The sequence below is a fragment of the Stylophora pistillata genome, chromosome 11 (genome assembly GCF_964205215.1).
Source record: "Stylophora pistillata chromosome 11, jaStyPist1.2, whole genome shotgun sequence".
Classification (NCBI taxonomy): domain Eukaryota; kingdom Metazoa; phylum Cnidaria; class Anthozoa; order Scleractinia; family Pocilloporidae; genus Stylophora; species Stylophora pistillata.
This window is the reverse complement of record NC_142529.1, coordinates 4,053,816-4,073,078: the sequence shown is the minus strand read 5'-3', so window position 1 is coordinate 4,073,078 and position 19,263 is coordinate 4,053,816. Positions and strand designations below refer to the sequence as shown.

The 19,263-nt window shown below is 37.9% G+C and overlaps 1 protein-coding gene across 3 annotated transcripts; it reads left to right on the top strand.

The window, feature by feature from the left end:
- The first annotated feature begins 88 nt into the window (after positions 1-88).
- On the top strand, positions 89-18,417 carry LOC111318865 (uncharacterized). Of its 3 annotated transcripts, XM_088738108.1 has the most exons (6): positions 89-250; positions 803-874; positions 9,629-10,844; positions 11,353-11,430; positions 12,530-12,622; positions 13,523-18,417. In XM_088738108.1, the coding sequence occupies exons 2-6, from the start codon at positions 857-859 to the stop codon at positions 17,464-17,466; spliced, it is 5,349 nt and encodes a 1,782-aa protein (XP_088594234.1). In that variant the 5' UTR covers positions 89-250; positions 803-856; the 3' UTR covers positions 17,467-18,417. The 3 variants fall into 3 exon arrangements, with proteins under 3 accessions (XP_088594234.1, XP_088594236.1, XP_088594235.1); XM_088738110.1 differs by lacking the exon at positions 12,530-12,622; XM_088738109.1 differs by lacking the exons at positions 89-250; positions 803-874 and adding an exon at positions 6,868-6,887.
- The last annotated feature ends 846 nt before the right edge of the window (positions 18,418-19,263 follow it).

Sequence of the window (19,263 nt, the reverse complement as noted above, 5' to 3'; positions counted from 1 at the left end):
TACTTTTCAAAACAGCTTTTTTTCCCAAGTAAAACTCACGTACAACTTCCATATTTGGAAATAGGGGAGCCCCCCCCACCCAAATTGCATTGCAATCATATTTCAGCCCAACGTTACAATAGCACTCGATTCCTTAGCGAAGTTTATAAATCTCTGCTCAAAGATGGGATGAACAGACATACTGCCAGTCTGTAGTATCCTTATGTCCTTAACGATTGTCTCCTATGTGACCAGAGGGTCTTTTTCAGAGGTAAGCCGAATGTCGGAATGTAGCGTTGCGTATTAAAAATGAAGTTCTAGATTAGTTATGACTTTGCAACTACTAAATAAACGTACTTTCCGGTGGCCAAAGAAACGTGCGGTAAACGTAAAAGTTTTCATCGAAGGTAGCAACGTAGGTGATTATTTTTACTTAATGTCGACTGATGTTAAAATACCCCTTGAATTCGGAAGGCCAACGAGGCGGAATTCGAGAATCATTTACCCATCAAAGATGTGGCTGGCTACAGTTCGGTACTCCGCATGTTCTGCTTCCGTTTTCATCAGATACGTTGACAGACCCTGAATTAGGTCGATGGATTAGTCTTCGAACTCCAGAGCTACAACAAATTTTGACCTTATAACCATAACCCCTACCTGCAGCTCACAAGTATCATGCGTGGCCTCCATGGCTTCCGTACAATATACCTGAACGAGGTAATGCAAATCCAGTGTGCAGTGGTTGCATTCTATACGTACACAACATTGATGCTGTTAAGATGATCTCCTAGTTTGAAATATTTCGTTTGCTTTTGTTCGCCAGATAACGAGTTAGTTTGAGGACTCAAAATCAAAGTTACTGAGAAGGCTTCCTGTGATGTCTAGGCTACAAAAGGTACGTACAATACTTTATTTCAGAACAACATGCAAATACATAGTTATTAAGAAAAAGGAAACCCAGAGGTTGGCCCTATATCAAGGGTCTCCTGTTTATGTAAAAAAAATCTTACAGAACTAGTTAATAAAAATATAAAAAAGTCAAATAAGACGCAGCTAAATATCAATTATAAAATGGCGATTCAATAAATATTCATATGTTTCTTCAATTTTGAGTTAAACTCACAAACGTTAGGGCTAGCTGTCACCAAAATTAAATACATTAATAGGAAGATTATTCCAGGGTATGATAATTCTGACAAAGAAAGAATTTTTGTAGCAGTTCAGTTTTGCGAGTTTGAGTTGTAGTTTATATGGGTGGTTAGATCTCGACTTAGTGTTTTTACAAAGTTCAAAATAGTCGCTGAAATTCAATCCATTTAGATTGAATACAGTTTTATAACATTCCACTAGGGAATGGAAATCTCTCCTTTGTACTAAAGAGTTCCATTTAAGAATTTTACACCTCTCCGTGTACGCCATCTCTTGTCTTCTTTGGCCTAAAGCAATTCGCGAGGCTCCATCTTCTAATTGTATCTTCTCAATTTCGTATATGTCTTTGATGAGGTGTGGTGACCACACCGGGCAAGCGTATTCCAAGATTGGACGAACCGAGGTTTTGTACAAGTTTGAAAAAATATCTTTATTTTTACCGCCTACTGTGCGTTTAAGTAAGCCAAGAACCTTATTTGCTTTGTGAACTATTTGTTCAACATGTTTTGACCATTTCAGATCACTAGTCACAATAACTCCAGGATCTTTGTAATTAGATACATTCCTCAACACTGTACTCAATATATTGTACCATGTGGACTTTTTGTCTTTGTTATATGTGACCCTCCACAGGATTTCCAGCATAATGGTGATGACACAGGCACACTATTTTAGCACGGTACACAAAAGAAATTTTCGTTAACACAGTAGCAGCGTGTCACAATGCACTCCTGATTCAAATTTTCTTTTGTTCCTTATAAACAATGAGCCATGTTCAGGTTAAACAAAGAAGCGTGTTAAAGGGTTCGAAAACAAAAGTCGTGTTATGCCGTGTCATATTGCACTCTGGTGTGCGAAATATCACGTGTGTTAATAATACCCATGTCAGATCAAAACATCTGTAAGAGATTGCACGTGCGAAAAATTATACTATCTCCATTAAAGCAAAACCTGCATTACGTATGATGCACGATCCTCGCAGTAGAGAGGGCTATTTATGCAATAGCGACAATCAGACCTGAAAAAAATCAGGCCTGTACGGGATTCGAACCACTGACCTCTGCAATACTGCTTAATTCGTAACTTATTTTCATCATCAAATCACTGACTCATGTTGTAAACTTCACCTGTTATCCTCCAATGAATCACAATTTGTCACACGAAACCCATTTTTCTCTTCTCAAAATGCGGAAATTTATAGCAAGATCGAGTTTAACCCATTGACACTTATGTGTAACACGATCTAACACGTGCCTACGAAAAGTCAAAATTTTGGAGAAACCAAGAAAGCAAACAGAATGCGCAGTAAATTTTTAAAAATCATCTTTTCCAAAAAACAAGCTCCAGTGAAAGAAGACTAATTAAAGAACTTATTTTCGTCGAAAAAAGCGATAGGTGCATATTTCATTTTCTCTCAAAAATCAAGATAAAAAGTAAAAACCGCTAAATATTTTCACATGACTTGTGTGCAAATGAGCCTGTGGATCATATTTTAAATGGGAATATGCAAATTTGTCTGTCAGTAAAGACATCTCAAGTTCCATGGAATCAATCAATAAGGAAGCAAGACTAAAATGGCCTAAAAATATTTCGGGACGACAGATTTATTCAAAACATTTTTTTTATTTGCTGTTATAAGCGAAAAACGTACGAATTTCTTACGTTTACAAAGCCCACGCGGTAAAATTCATCATGCTTAGATCGTTGTTTACTTGCCTTCATGGCCAGAAATTGCACAGCGTTACGTTGAAAATTCTGAAAAACTTTGATTTGACACAAAATCCTCTATTAAACAATACTTTTTGAACACATTGTTGCTCGAACATAATATTTAGCGGGCCATCAAATCTTGAAACTGTCGCTAGGCCCTGCTTGAAGTCCGGACGGTGAAAGCATTATTTGTCTTAGGAAGAACTTTTTACATAAGCCATCTTTTTGCTTGAAGTCAGTGTACAGTGAAAGCATTTGGCTTGGAAGAACTTTTTACATAGGCTGTCTTTTTGCTTGAAGTCGGCGTACGGTGAAAGCATTTGTGCTAGGAAGAACTTTTTACATAAGCCGTCTTTTTTGCTACCATTCTTTCAATGTGCGGAGCAACTTCTAAAACTAAAGGCTTTCTTGCCTAACCTCTTCGGTTGCCTAACAACTCTTTCCATGCTACTGTGCCATATCGCACGACTTTAACACGCTACGAGGTGTCATTTAACACGCTGTTGAAAATAAAAGATTGAGCGTGTTAAGACGTGAAAAACAAAAGCTACCGTGAAACTCTTCGTTTCCTTGTTAATAAATGCGCATATGCGTGTCACATATCACGCTTAGCGTGGCGTGTCATCGCACGCGTGCCCTTGTTATCACCATTATGCTGGAAATCCTGTGGAGGGTCACATACATAATTCTCATGACTTCACATTTGGTAGATCGAATTAAATTTCATCTGCCAACGATCTGCCCATAGGTCGAGGGTGGTCAGATCTATCTGTAAAGCAATAGAATCATCGATATTATTAATTTTATCTGTCAGTAGATTTTGGTATCGTCGGCAAATAATTTGGTGGTAGACGTGATGATGGCAGGTGTTTCGTTCACATAAATAAGGAACATAACCGGTCCCAGTATCGAGCCTTGAGGGACACCAGATGAAACTGGTGACCAATCCGAGTACGATCCACGTACCATAACTCTTTGTTTTCGATTGGTTAAGAAGTTCCTGAACCACAGGTGCAGCTGCCCGTCTATCCCGTACCTATTGAGTTTTAAAAGTAGGCGCTCATGAGGGACACTGTCGAACACTTTTGACAGGTTCAGAAAAACATCAGACACTTTAGATGAATTTCTCGTTAAGCACCAGTCATTATAACAGCTTAAAAGTTGTGACACTGTCGATCGGCCTTCCAGGTATCCAAATTGGCTTGGGTTTAGTAGTTGATGTTCCGTCCAAAATGAGACAACTCTTGATTTCACAATCTTCTCCGCCATTTTACTGATGATAGATGTTAGCCAGACTTTATGATAGTTTTCCTTTTTACATATTTTTTTTATATATGTTTTTTATATTTTTGTGCTATTCCACATGAGACATGAAAATTTTACAGATTTTCAAATTCAAAATATGAGAGCAAAATTACTTTTAATGAAAGCTTGTACATAGTTCTGTAAGAATCCAAATCTAGATTGGCAATAGTGGCCGCGCCCAAGTTGTGTGATGCCATTGTTTTTTAGGGTTTTTATTAACCGATTAAGCCATTTTACATACCAATATCTAAATTGCTATATCTCATTTAGAAATTGATTGCCATGAATCAGATTTTGAGATCTTAACTACCCACTAGGATGAGCCTTTCAATGCCAAAAGAAAAAAATTCTCAAACACTTAATGCCTCAGACGTACAAAGACATAAAAAGTGTTGCAGACGTGACCTTCAGGGTATGATTCAGAGCAACATTTATTTAGTTTCTATGTAGGTTCTCAACTGTTTCAGGTCTTATTTATGCTGCTCGTATTGTTAAGTATTATGATAATTTTGACACCCCAGCTTGCTCAAATTTGTCAACTATTTAAGAGATATCAGGTTGCGGACATGACACATTTGTAAAAACCCAGAAAACCTAATAAATTTTCAAACATGAAAAGATATGTTGATATTTAATGACAGCAAATGATAATAATAGACATATTATGATATATGTAAGGCTATCACTTTTTTACAATTTTCCAAAAATATATAAATGCCCTTTGACGTACAAAATGACCTAGATCATCAAAGTTTTTATATTTTATTTGTTATTTATTTCCGAATTTACAGATAAAAGCAATAAAAACAGCATTAATTTTTTACTTCAGTGGCATTACTCTGAACATTATTAGTGGTGAATGAAAAGCTCTTTCTCAAACATCCCCAAAATTTCACCTCCGCAACAAATTTTGGTCATGTCCACAACACAACATTTTTATTCTCTATATATAGTATTTGTTATTTATTTCCCAATTTACAGATAAAAGTAATAAAAATAGCATTTTTACTTCAGTGGGATATTACTGTGAACGTTATTAGGGGTGAATGAAAAGCTCTTTCCCGAACATTCCCAAAATGTCACATCCACAACTAATTTTGGTCACGTCCGCAACACAACATTTTTGTTAATAAATCCATGGTAACACGTAATTTCTATAATATCTTTTCAGATTTTATGAAGCACAATTACTATTGCATTTAGTTAGTATATGCAGTTTTTTTAAAAAGGTTTTCAATTCACAGGAAATTTGAAGTAACCAAAAGCAATTCAAATCAATGGTTGTTTTAGGAGTCACATCTGCAACACACTTTGAAAAATTATTTTCTCTGGATCTCTAAGAGATAGTCAAATTGTTTTCTGGCAAAATAGAAAGGTACCTCAGGGGTAATTTTATGACGTGACTCATTTCAATTCAATTAGTGTGGATCTGACTTTAGGAGACATTCAATACCCAAATTTTGCCTCTAAATGTCATGTCCGCAACGTGGAATTGACCTTTTATATTTTTTTTATATTTTTTATATTTTTATATTTTGGTCCCTTTTAATAGACTGGAATAACATGTGCAATTTTCCAGTCGTTGGCTAGTGAGCCAGATTGGAACAACTTGTTAAATAAGTTACAAAGTGACGTAGATAGTTCCAATGCACATTCTTTTAGGATACGAGGCAATGATTTATCAGGACCTGGGGACTTGTGTGTGTTTAGGTTTTTCAGATGTTTTTCCACTTTGCTAGGTGAACATAATGCATTGCACAACTTTTCATTGAGAACATGATCAAATTCCGGAAGAGACTTTTGTTCTTGTGTAAAAACTGATGCAAAATATGCGTTCATATGTTGTGCAATCTCCTGATCACCAGTAATTTCTACACTTCCATCTTTTAGGAACAATAGGTCGTTAGTTCCTTTTCTTATTGAACGCATGTAGTTCCAAAAAGGCTTGGAATTATTCTCTACCTACAATTTATCTGCAAGTGCCTCAAGATGTCTCCATTTGGCTGAGTTGCATTTCTTTTTCAAATAATTGTTCAAAGTACGATAGGCGACCCAGTGATTTTCATTGTTGGATTTTTTTGCTTTTTTGTAAAGATGTTTCTTTTTCCTGCACAATTTAATTAAATCCTTTGTTATCCATGGAGCGATGTTTTTCTTCTATGCCGGTACTTGGGAATACTTTCGTTTACTGCTGCAAAATAAAGATCTTTCCATGCTTCCCAGTTAGCATTTATGTCCTGTTGTTCTATTGTAAAGTACCAGGGTGAATAACTGAACAAAGATCTTAGATGATTCCAGTCTGCCTTGTTGAATGCATAATTTTCTTTAGTTGAGATCCATTGTCGGTAGGGGTGAGTGTTTACAATGAATGTTATTGAATTATGATCGGAGAATGGTTCACCGACTTCCAAGTTATTTATCAGATCGATGTTAGTCATTAGTACTAGGTCTAATATGTTGTTCTCACGAGTAGGCTCGTTAACCATTTGATACAAGAAATGGTCTTGAACTATTTCAGACAGGAGGTAGTGATGCTCAGATGATTTAGAAGGATGGTTTGTAGACCAATCAAACTCGCTTAGGTTACGTAAGCATACTTAGGGGTGATGATTGAATTAGCACGGTATCAAAGAAATGTAAGTATAAGTGTATACACTGAGTTCTTCCAACTTGTCTCTTTTATGTTTTATATTTCGCTTTTCTTGCTTTGTATTGGGCAACAAGCACTACAATTAGCTACCAAAGTAAGTACTCGTATGTTGCTTTTAATTTGTGCAATTAATGCAGGACTGCCCAACTTGCACTTCCATGTATTTTAGACAACTCTCGTGGAAGTAAATCCTTGTTTGCAGTAATACTAAAAATAAAAAAGAATTCACAGATGATCAGTACCCTTGAGTAAAATTTTTTAACGATAAAAAATTTCAGTGGTTTACCATCACTTAAGTTGAAAACTTACGTCTTGGCCTGATGCGAAATGATTGTGAGTCGTCACTGGAATGTATTTCTATTCAATTTATCATCTTCATAGTGTTCTCAGAAACAAACAGTGCTTTTGTTATAAAGATTTCTTAACTTTATAGCCTATTTACAGTCTGCAAGTCTCATCTTTCAAGGAATTGACAGAAACAGACTGCTTTTGTAAGAAAGAATTATCAACCTTTAATAATAATAATAATAATAATAATAATAATAATAATAATAATAAATTAATATAATAATGGTTTATGAACAGATCCACCAGGTGGCTCTTCCCTGTTAAGATACATCAATTACTATTGAAATAAATCAAATTAAGTTATCCATTACACAATCTACAATTAAAAGCAGAAGTTGGATTAACAGAATAGAAATTACAGTAAAACTAACTAATCACTCTGTACTCTATTACCTAAAAAATTCCTTGAAAGTCTTAAAAAAGTTCTGTAATCTTTACAGTTTCTAACAGATTCTGGTAAATTGTCAAATAGCTTTGTCTTGGAAAGTGCTGTTTTCGTTCGGGACCACAATCTAATTGAATTGCTTGAGCACAGTTCCTTGTGGCATTCCCATTTTCTCATTTTAAGATAATCTTGCGGAGTCTCAGTGTTATGCAAAGCTTTAAAGAATGATTTCAGGAGGTTTAAATCTCTTCTCTTATTTATTGGAAGCCATCCGATTTTAAGAACATCCCAAAAGTTCTTAACATAGGGTCCAAAAGAGGCTGCAAATGGTATGGTAGTGTTTTAAAGTCTTCAATAAAAGAAGATTCATCAAAGTTCTTCAAATTTCTGATGAATTTGTGCCTTTGGTTTGGAATCTGGTAACTTTGATGTTAATAGCTGCATAGACAGCGTCATGATTGCTGACTAAAGAACATGGAAGAACATCTGTGTGCAAAATACGTTCTGGAAGGTTGGAGATTAGATGATCGATAAGCGTGTTCACCTTGTCTGTGTAACCTCTTAGCTTATTCACAGTCTGTAAATCCGATATTGCAGGACCTAAATTGTGGAACAATTTACCTCTAGAGATTAGGAAATGTGCTTCAGTGGCAACTTTTAAGCAATCCCTTAAAACTTTTTTATTTAAGTTAGCATATAGGTTATGAGATTCGTTTTGTTTTGAGATGTTTTTGATTTATATAGTAGATAACTTAGGCTATATTTGAATTATATTGTATATTGTAGATAATTTATATTATATATTTTTTATATTTTATTTGGTAATTAGGTAGCGCTTTGGACAATTATTGGATTTTAGCGCTATATAAATAAAATTATTATTATTATTATATTTCAAGTACTTGTTTTTTCTTTTGACTTGACGTATTATTTCAGGCAACCTGACCATAATTAATGGCAACATGACTTTCACATGACATGACTTTTGGGCAACTTGACTGGTTACCCTGTAAAGAAATATAAATCTGCATTTTCCCAACACTTGAGTCTCTGTGGCTCTGTGTTTACTGGTCAGAGTGTAGAATATCTCAACATTTCCTCTGTTCCACATGCATGCTCATGACCTATCAAAAGGAATCAAGCTTGCAAAGCCCTTTTGATACACATTTATAATGACAAATTTAGCATTAGCAGTGAATTATCCCTAAGAATTGGTAAGAAGAGCAGATATTGTAAGTGTTCTAGTGAGCACCATTTGTTTGGGTAGAGTCTGATGTAACTCATGGCATGACTATCTTATCCCTTATCTAAATGGGAGAACTAAATCTACAAAAACCAGCCATCTTGTTTTATTTTTGTAATCAAAACTTTGTTTCCAGGCTGTTTGCTGGGCAGGTTTTAGTTTGGGCTTGCATTAAAATCCAAAAATCCAAATTTTCTCAATCCAAAATTGGATTGGTTAAAAGTAAGGCAATTCCCTTAATCAGTTTAAAATTATTATTTTGAATGAGGGTTGTCATTAGTAAAATAATGTTTAACTGACTGGGTGGTCTAATTGAATTATGCTTGCATAAATGTTACAAGCATGGCATGTTGCAAAGGAACATGCCTTTCTGGGCATGCTCCCCTGAGAAAATTTGACATTTTAAACCCTCTTGAGATGTGACTTGGGGGAACATTTGAAAACCTCTTTTTAGCCAGACATCGATGTTAAAATCAGTTCTAAAAATTAATACTTATTTTTTGTCTTTGATCACAATTCACAAAGCAATTAGTATAAAATCACCTGGGTCCAGTTGTTCAAAGTCTGATTAGCACTACATATAACCCAGGGTTAAATTTTAATCCTGGTTTATATATTTCTCTGTTCAAAGACCATTTTGGGATAATTTTCTCAATTCTTTATACAGCACTTAATCTTCAAATTGTAGACAAATGGAATTAAACTGAATTTTCTTTTAAAGCTTTCAGATCTGAAATCAATTTTCACACTAACCCACCTTTAAACAACCCTGTTGAATTGAAAATGTCATCACCTTATATCCTGCAGTCCTTGTGATTTATCTTTATTCACACTAATACTTTACAAAACTTCCTTTTAGGGATCATCCTTTCTTGGTGTAGCCTCTACATCACAGGAAAGCTCAAGTTTGAGGGCAAGCGAAATGCTTAGAGTTACTCTATTGGGTAGTGAATGGAGGTCATCAAAAGGAGGCTTGTCAACCATCAACAGGGAGCTTGCAATTCAGTTAGCAAAACATCCCAATGTTGATGTCAGTGTGTATGTTCCAAGATGTAGCGATGAGGACAGGAGAGCTGCCAGGAGGCATAATGTTCACCTGATTAAAGCCCAAGAATTGCCGGGTCATGATCAGCCAATTGATTGGTTGGTTTCTTTACCTAAAGGCCATCATCCACACTGCGTCATAGGACATGGGGTCCCTCTGGGTCGACAGGTACAAGTCATTCAAAAGCAGCAACCTTGTAAGTGGATCCAGGTTGTTCACACAGCTCCAGAAGAACTTGGAATGTTCAAAAGTTATGAGGAAGCCATTTTCAGAGGTGAGAAGAAACATCATGCAGAAGTAAAACTTTGTGAATTGGCTGATGGGGTTGTTGCAATTGGACCAAAGCTGGCAGATGCTTACTCTCGCTACCTTCGCTCCAGTAAGAAAGATCAGCAAGTTTTTAATCTCACCCCAAGTATTTTTACTGAGTTTTCTCATGTTGAACAGGCCTCAAAAGAAGGGAAGAACTTTTGTGTTCTACTTTTTGGGCGTGGTGACCATGAAGATTTCAAGCTAAAAGGATATGATATCGCAGTGGAAGCAATCGCTCAGTTGAAAGACAAGTCATACCAGCTAAAGTTTGTTGGCGCACCAAAAGGAAAAGAGGAAAAAGTGGCAAGCAGGTTGGTTCAGTACGGTATTTCCCGTAGCCAACTTACTGTTCGCTGCTTCAAAGAAGATCGAGAACAGCTCGCTAGGTTATTCTATGAGGCTGATCTGGCAATCATGCCTTCAAGAACTGAAGGGTTTGGCTTGACTGGGCTGGAAGCCCTATCTGCTGGTCTACCTGTTCTTGTAAGTGGTAACTCTGGACTTGGAGAAGCATTGGAAGAAGTTCCTTCTGGTTCCTATTGTGTAATTAACTCAGAGGATCCTAAAGAATGGGCCAATGCCATAAGGGTCATCCGTCAGAAAAAAAGGAAGGTGCGACTTGAAGAAGCCTCTTTACTTCGAAAAGAGTATGCAGCAAAGTACAGCTGGCAGAGACAGTGTGAAAGTCTTGTTGAGAAAATGGTGAATCTTGTATTTGGTGAGAGCTGTTTTATATTTCTTCTTTGACCCATTTTTTTATTCTATCATAGTGCGATTGATGCAAGTACAACAGTGACATCTTCACGTGTACTTCAGGTCATTGCCTAAGATGTACTCTTGTTTGTGTGATCAGTTACTGTACATTTACCATCTGCTTTTAAATCCTGTAGGAAATATTGATAGTTATTATGAAATCAGGTTAGAGAGGTTCTTGATAAAGTATTCTACATGTACACTACAGATACCAGTACTTGTATGATCAGGAAAAATACAATTTCCTCCTCAATTTATCAGTGAATAATTAGTAGCTGAAGGTAGAGAAGGCCGGATCAGATTTCTTAGTATTGCTTGTAGCATGCCATTGTTTCTCAAAGTCGTATTTTTGCTTGTGGAACATTTACATGCACCTTATTTGAAATTTTTCATGTGGTTGTCTTTATGAAAATTATAACATGTTTTTCTTTCTGAAATTTATACTGTGTTATTCTTTCTGTTCATACATGTAGTTGATCCTGTCACTTCACAGTCCTCCGCAGCATTCAAAGAAAATGAATCCTTAACAAGCATAGCAGTTCAACGTAAAGGTGGACAACTTCCTCTTTCTAGATAGCTTATTGCGCTCCTTTAAACAGGAGCAGAATGACGGGGATGCAAAATAGATTGAGAAAGAATTTATTTTTTGAGTGAAAGGTTTAAATGATAACGATAAGCTCACAGTGCGTATTATGAATTGGTGCATGTGACAGAAGAAACTTTCACAATAATTTTAGACTAAATGACTCTTGAGGTGATTTAAGCACTTGTTAAGTCGGTCACAAATATACAAATGAGAAATATTTAATTATAATAATAGAAATAGAAGTCTTTATTAAGCACTGTAAACAACAAGAGTGTTTAGTTACAATGATATGAACTTAAGCAGAAATAAAACTAATTAACTAACTAGATAACTAACTGACTAACTAACAAGAAAAAAACATTTGTACTTGCCTACTTAGCCTTAAAAAAATATCTCAGTGCTGTTGGCAGGATGATGTTTAATTCTTGAAAACAATGATTTTGTTTGAGTTGTTTTTACAAAAAAAGTTAGGATGAGGAAAATTTTTGATAACCTTTCTGTATTATTTCTGCAAGCAGTTGGCCAACTGTCAGTGTTGATACGAGCTATTTTTCTCAATGGGATGTATGGTTTTCTGTCAAATGGGTCTAAATTACTAGAAAAATAAAATTTCTTGGCTGTCTTTCTTATTATTACACGACTATATGTATTACTGAAGGCCTTTAACGATTTTACATATTGGAAATAGCAAAGAATGTTTTTTTTTTCTATCGGTGAATAACGTCCATTTAATGAGAGTTTACTTGATTTATGGATAAGTTTAATTTTTTTAAAAGAGCTGACATGTGTGTGGAAATGGGTGTGTAAATTATACAATGATGCAAGTTGTTCTTGGTATTCTAGTTATTTCATAATTCATTACTACATTGTGCGTAATCAGAAAAGTGTTGTTTGAGTGAAATAATTAATTTGTCATTGAGGGGGCATAAAGAGATTTATGAAATAAATTCCTCAGGAAACAAACAGAAATAGAAGCTACTCAAATATTAATACTTTAGGTAATAGTAATTAACTATGTTTTACAACCGTAGATTGTGAAGTGCGGTTACACTTTTCTTTTCTAGGTGCCGTAATAAACAAGTCCAGGCAAGCTTCAAATAGAGAGTTTAAACGGAGTTCGTCCTCTGTTGCCACTCAATCTGTGAAACGCCGTAAAGGTAAATTTCATCTTAATTCGTAAAACGGCATTGGTAGGAAATCCAGCGCTTTTTCAAAACTTTCCCCTATTTTTTGCTACTAAAGAACAGCTGTATGAAGCCTTCATGAATCAAGCCCTCTGTCATCTTTGAAGGAGCCATCAGCTCTCTTGCCATGGAAATTGGTTGCCTTTGACTGTTGTTATTTCTGAAACAGACATTTTGGCTAATGCTTAAGGCTTCATCAGTGATATGAAAAACGAAGATCGTTGTCAAGCGTTATTTAAAGTTAAAAACGTGACGCGAAGCTTGCGCGCTTAACTTTGTATTTGATGCTAACGCGCGAGGTCTGCATAGGCTTCTGGAAGTACGATGTGATCGTTCCCTGCATTCGGATCCAAAGTGGAGTGCCAGGCTTCAAGGAAAAGTCTTTCGTGGTAATTAGATTCGAAACCAAGAACCCTGACGTTTGCAAAGTCCATGTTATGGTCGAAATGGTGGACATGGCTTGCGACTTTGGAGTTTAAGTCAAAACCTGCAACTGCCTTTTTGTGCTCGGCAATTCTGGTCTTTAATGACCTTTCTGTTTGGCCGTAGAACTTAAAATTACACTGTGTGCAATTGACTTTGTGCACCATGCCTGACTTCTGCCGGTCAGATTCGTCTCGCTCCTTGGGGCGTGAAAAAAGGCTGTTGATTGTCTGTTGTGGTTTGTAGGCTACTTAGATCTTTTGTTGCTTCAAAATGCGCCTTATTTTCTCAGAAACACCCTGTACATACGGCAGCACGACAAAGCCATTGAAGTTGGTCTGGGCGGGTTGTTTAAATAACACTCTCTGATAGTTCATTTTTAAACGATTAACGTCAATGTTTGATTGTATACATGTGCCTTCAAGAACGAAGTATGTTGTTTTTTTGCAGGTTCTGAGCATTGTCTAGTTGAGAAACACCTTCGAGATGAATACATCCGACGTTCCAATGTAAAACCATTGCTGTGGGACAGCGATATCCAACTACCTATTGATGACGTTTACACCAGGTTGCAAATCAAATGGAGAAGGAAAGCTTATTTTCAGCTCACGGAGAAGGAGGTTCACATGTATGAAATTTTCAAGTCTGCTACAGAGGGTGAAAAGGGCGCCAGAATGGTACTTGTAGAAGGAAACCCCGGGATTGGGAAGACTACATTTTGTCTTAAAATTGCCAGAGATTGGGCCAAAAAGTCAGTACCAGTCGAGTTTCATTTCCCCGCGTTTAAGTTTTTGTTCCTTCTGAAATGCTGTGACATTCACAAAGATACCAAAGACATGGTACAAGCTATTGACGAGCAAGTTTTGCATGATGACATGAAAAATAAAACGCGTTTTCTGAATTACATCAGGGACGAAAGGAACCAGAACGAGATTCTTTTAATCCTGGATGGCCTTGATGAGTTACCAGAAGCATCGGGAAAAGTCGTTGATAGGCTCTTTGAAAGAAAAGTTTTCTCACGTTGTTTTATTTTGGCCACCTCGCGCGAAGAAAAGGGAATCGATATCCGGCGGCGCTATGACTTTGATTCACATTTGCAGATTAAAGGGTTCACTTCAGAGGGCGCTACAGATTACATCAGGAAGCATTTTAAAAGGGTCGATCTGCAAAATTTGTCAAAAGGCGAGAGGCTCATTCGGGCTGTTCAAGAAAATAGTTACCTAGATGCGTTAAGGAACAATCCGTTGAATCTCCTTCTCTTGTGCGTTGTTTTTGAAGACTTTGAAGGGGAACTTCCATCTAATCGCACAAAGCTTTATCAGATTATTTTTCGATGCTTGTTAAGGCGTTACTGCTCCCGAAATGGCCTGGACGTTCATCGAAATGCCGACAAAGCGCTAGAGAATCAATTTAAAGAGTCCATACTTGTGCTAGGGGAGTTAGCGTGGAAGTGTCTTCTAGAAGATCGCCGTTCGTTTTCGGAAGAAGAATTGGAGAAGTTAGAACATTCGAGGACCCATGTGAGAAAATTTCCAGTGATCAAATTGGGCCTTGTTTTCATGGAAGCCAGTTCAAGGCCAAGTCAGGAGCCAAGACATCAGTGTCATTTTCTTCACAAAACATTTCAAGAGTTTTTAGCTGCCTTCTACCTAGCAAACGAGCTCGTGATGAACCAACCAAACCTTACTTTAGGCAAGGAAGATGTCTGTAAAAAATACAGACAAGTAATTTTCTTTGTAGCTGGCATATTAGGCATGGATGGAGCGGTGTTTTTCAAACAAGTTGGAGCGATTCTAAGGGAAGGCTGGAACTGGCATAATCCTGATAACGACTGTGCGTTCTTACTTGATCTTTTAGAGGAGAGTGGTGCTACCGATGATTTAGGGAAAGTTGCCTGCCCTCTTATTCCATTACCAAACGATTTGAAACTAGGAAAGAGAGAACGGTCCTGCCTGAAGTTTATACGATATGCTTATGAAGGCGCCATTGTTGGGGGTGATTTAGCACCGGTGCAACTAACCACACTGAGACTGAGGAACGTACAGTCTTTCAGTAGAGACAATGTGAATGATTTCCATCGAATTCTCGAAAACAGTGAAACTCTTACAGAGCTTGTCATCTCTAATATCGAGAACATGTCCCATGATATGGCAGATCTGTTCGCTGAGAGTGTGTCGTCAAGCACTTCATTAAGAAAAGTCACGCTCAAACTGTTTGACGTGAGTACTGAGAGGTGCACCAAAAATGTCAGTACCTTGTTACCGAATTTTTCGCAATTGAAATGTGTTGAGCTCGAATTCTTTTGTATTCTAAACAACACTGTTGCAGAAGCCGTAAAAGTGTTATTCAAAACATCGCTAAGATCTCTCGCGCTTATTGTTTATGGGGATCTGGATGACTGTTTAGTGTCGTCTGTTAGTGAAGGACTTGGAGAAGAAACTGGGCTGGAGTCTCTTAGTCTTGTTGTTCATGGAAGACCCAGCAACCCTGGAATCGTAGCACTGCAGAAAGCTGTTCTACGAAATAGAACTCTGCACTCTTTAGTGTTACAGGTGTATGGAGAAATCCCAGAAGCGTGGATGACAGCTGTTGCTACCATACTGGCAGCCTATAAGTCATGGAAGTCTCTTATCATTCATCCAAATGTATGTGGGAAAATCAAAAATGAAGAAAGTTCGCTGACCTGTCCGATTCTAGGTGATGCGCCATTAGAGAAATCGTTAACCGTTAACGTCTGTGGGGAACTGAGTGTTGACAGCTTAAAAGCCCTTGGAGGTTTTTTCATGAAAAGTTCGCCATTATCTGGTCTCCACTTGAGTGTCCGAGGTAAACTAAGCAATGATGTTCTGGATTGTCTGGTTGACTATTTTCTGACTAACAATTCATTGTCCTCACACAGTATTATTGACCTGTGCGGTGAAATCACAAGCTACGGAGAAACTGCACTTCAAAAGTTAGTTCAAGGGAGTCCAGAGCATTCTATTTCAGTGCACTTGAATGGTGTCAGTAAGGACCGCTATTTAAGTGGTTTTGATACTCTCGCTAATTTTTCTCCACCCTCAGCCTCATTATTAGCTGACGGGAAGACTGCAACACACGATGAAGTTATTGCACTATTAAGCTGTGCGTCATCAACCACGTTCAACCTCACTGTTAACAACCACGCTGATATGCCATGGGAGTGGGCCAGAGGTGTGGCTAAGGGCTTGGCTAAGAGCAGATCCCTAACTACATTCAGTCTCACAGTTAACAATCACACTGACGAGGATGGAAACTGGGCCCGCAATATGAGTTTGGGACTGCCGAGGTGCGCATCATTAACGACATTCAGTCTCACAGTTAACAATCACACTGACGAGGGTGCATACTGGGCCTACTCTATTAGTGAGGGACTGCCGAAGTGCGCATCATTAACGACATTCAGTCTCACAGTTAACAATCACACTGACGAGGGTGCATACTGGGCCGACTATATGAGTGTGGGACTGCCGAAGTGCGCATCATTAACGACATTCAGTCTCACAGTTAACAATCACACTGACGATGAAGCAAACTGGGCCGGCTATATGAGTGAGGGACTGCCGAAGTGCGCATCATTAACGACATTCAGTCTCACAGTTAACATTCACACTGACGAGGGTGCATACTGGGCCTACTTTATTAGTGAGGGACTGCCGAAGTGCGCATCATTAACGACATTCAGTCTCACAGTTAACAATCACACTGACGAGTATGGAAACTGGGCCCGCAATATGAGTTTGGGACTGCCGAGGTGCGCATCATTAACGACATTCAGTCTCACAGTTAACAATTACACTGCCGAGGGTGCATACTGGGCCGGCTTTATGAGTGATGGACTGCCGGAGTGCGCATCATTAACGACATTCAGTCTCACAGTTAACAATCACACTGACGATGAAGCAAACTGGGCCTTTAATATGCTTAAGGGAATGGCGGAGTGCGCATCATTAACGACATTCAGTCTCACAGTTAACAATCACACTGACGAGAGATCAAACTGGGCCTACTTTATGAGTGTGGGACTGCCGAAGTGCGCATCATTAACGACATTCAGTCTCACAGTTAACAATCACACTGACGATGAAGCAAACTGGGCCGGCTTTTTGAGTAAGGGCCTGCCGAAGTGCGCATCATTAACGACATTCAGTCTCACAGTCAATAATTACGCTGACACGAGGGAATATTGGGCCAACGGTATTAGTGAGGTCTTGGCGAACAGCAGATCATTAACTACATTTAGGCTCATAGTTAATGATCATGCTGATGTGATGGGAAACTGGGTGAGAGATATAAGTAATGGATTAGAAAAGAGCTGTACCTTGACAACGATAAGAATAGCATTCAATTTGTGCAGTGTGCACAGAATTCGCTAAGAGCTCGTCTAGTTTCCAATTCTCTCCTTTGTTAAATACGTGTATAGATCTTCGAAGAGCTAGAAATTGTCGCTGAAGGATAAGGTCGCAGTAGAAGTTCACTGAAATTCCTTTATGAGAAGCAAGAATTCTTACTGTGTTCATGTTGCTACTGAAATTTATTATCTCATACATGAATGCGGTTACTTTTAGTTGGTATTGAAAGTTAGTTCGCAGTTATTCCCCATGATAATTTTTTACTCTTCCGCACAACCTGCGTCAGTTTGGCAAATTTTCGAACCATAAATATACATACATCTGTATTTATTTCAACAAAAATGACAAGAACATTTGTTGGTAAACATTAATAAGAAACACGGTTCCACGCTCCTTTCTTGCTCGAGGATCACATGTGATATTAGTTAGCCGGAAACGAAATCGTTTAAACGATGCATTGAAAACGTCCTGGATGCCTATACGAGGCAATCGGAGAGATGAAACCGAAGTTGCCGAACAGTTGGGACTTCAAGCAGTCAGGACGGCAACGCCATGGAAGACGTCGATTAAAAAATGAGTTTCACCTTTTAGTTAGAATTTCCAAAATGGCTGCATGTGTTTACCGTCTCATACGGCGCCAGACCTGAAACTCAACATAACGCATAAAAGTATCGTTTAGTTCCAATGTAAATTAAAATAATTTGCCGCGGCGGTTTCGGTTCGCAGACGACGCAAATTTTGGTGATTTCACGTTGTTGTTTTGCAAAGGACGGCTAAGAAATGTAAAAAGTCTTAAAACACACGTGCCGAGCTATTGTTCTGCCAATTAGATGTATTGTTTTTTCCACGTTCTCGTTGCCGTCGCCGTCGTGGTTTGCTTAAAGTCCCTATTGTAATTTTATTACGACAGTTGTACAGTTTCTGTGATCTTTTTTACCCTGGTGAACGTTAAGTAAATGGAGGTTTCTAAACGCATTTCAAATACCAACAAGCCAAGACACGGTGGCGCTGTTTCTAATTGTCCGTGAACTTTCTTTTTTTTCGTTTTTTTTTTTTTTCCTGGTCCTCAGAATTGTTTCTCCCGCCTATTTCCAAACCCAAACAACCACTAAGGAATAAATACGTCTCAAGAATGTTAACCGAGGTTTGAAATGTACCATAGAATTAAAAAAGAACTCCCAAGGTATATTGTCAAATCATGAATTGATATTGACAGGGAATTTGAAGTCACTGAAACTCGGTTAATTGGAGAAAATACACTTAACTGCGAGAATTATTGATATAAAGTATCAAGTTAACGGCAACAGCGAACGGCAAAATTGAACTGTAATGTTACCAACTTTTCCAGTCATTCCCAAAGCCCTGCAGGGAAAAATTGTCTTTGTCACAGCATATGCAAATATTTCGTCTTAAGTACACAAACAGCGAAAAGGAGACGGTTAGGATTTTTTTTCCGTTAACGATTTCCGTAAATATCATGGTTAACCTTGGCATCAAGGGGCGTATCTTCGTCTGGGGAGAAGGTTCGCGAGCCATTGTCATGGCTGACGGTCACTCATTTCGACTCTCCGGTTTTCTTTGTTTTATTCTCAGTTTAATTCTTCTATATCGCGGAAAAACGACTGATCAGGGCCAATCTCAAATGTTCCCGTGTTTAGCTGACGATTTCTTCTTGGTTCTACAAGATGAGTTTGTAGTTTCAATGAACTTAAATATCTTCACAGCGTCCTGGACTAGGCGCCATATTGTTTTGCCAATCCTTCGAAGAGGTTTTTCTTCGTCAAGAATCAGTTATTATCCTAACTCTGTTGCAAGTTACCA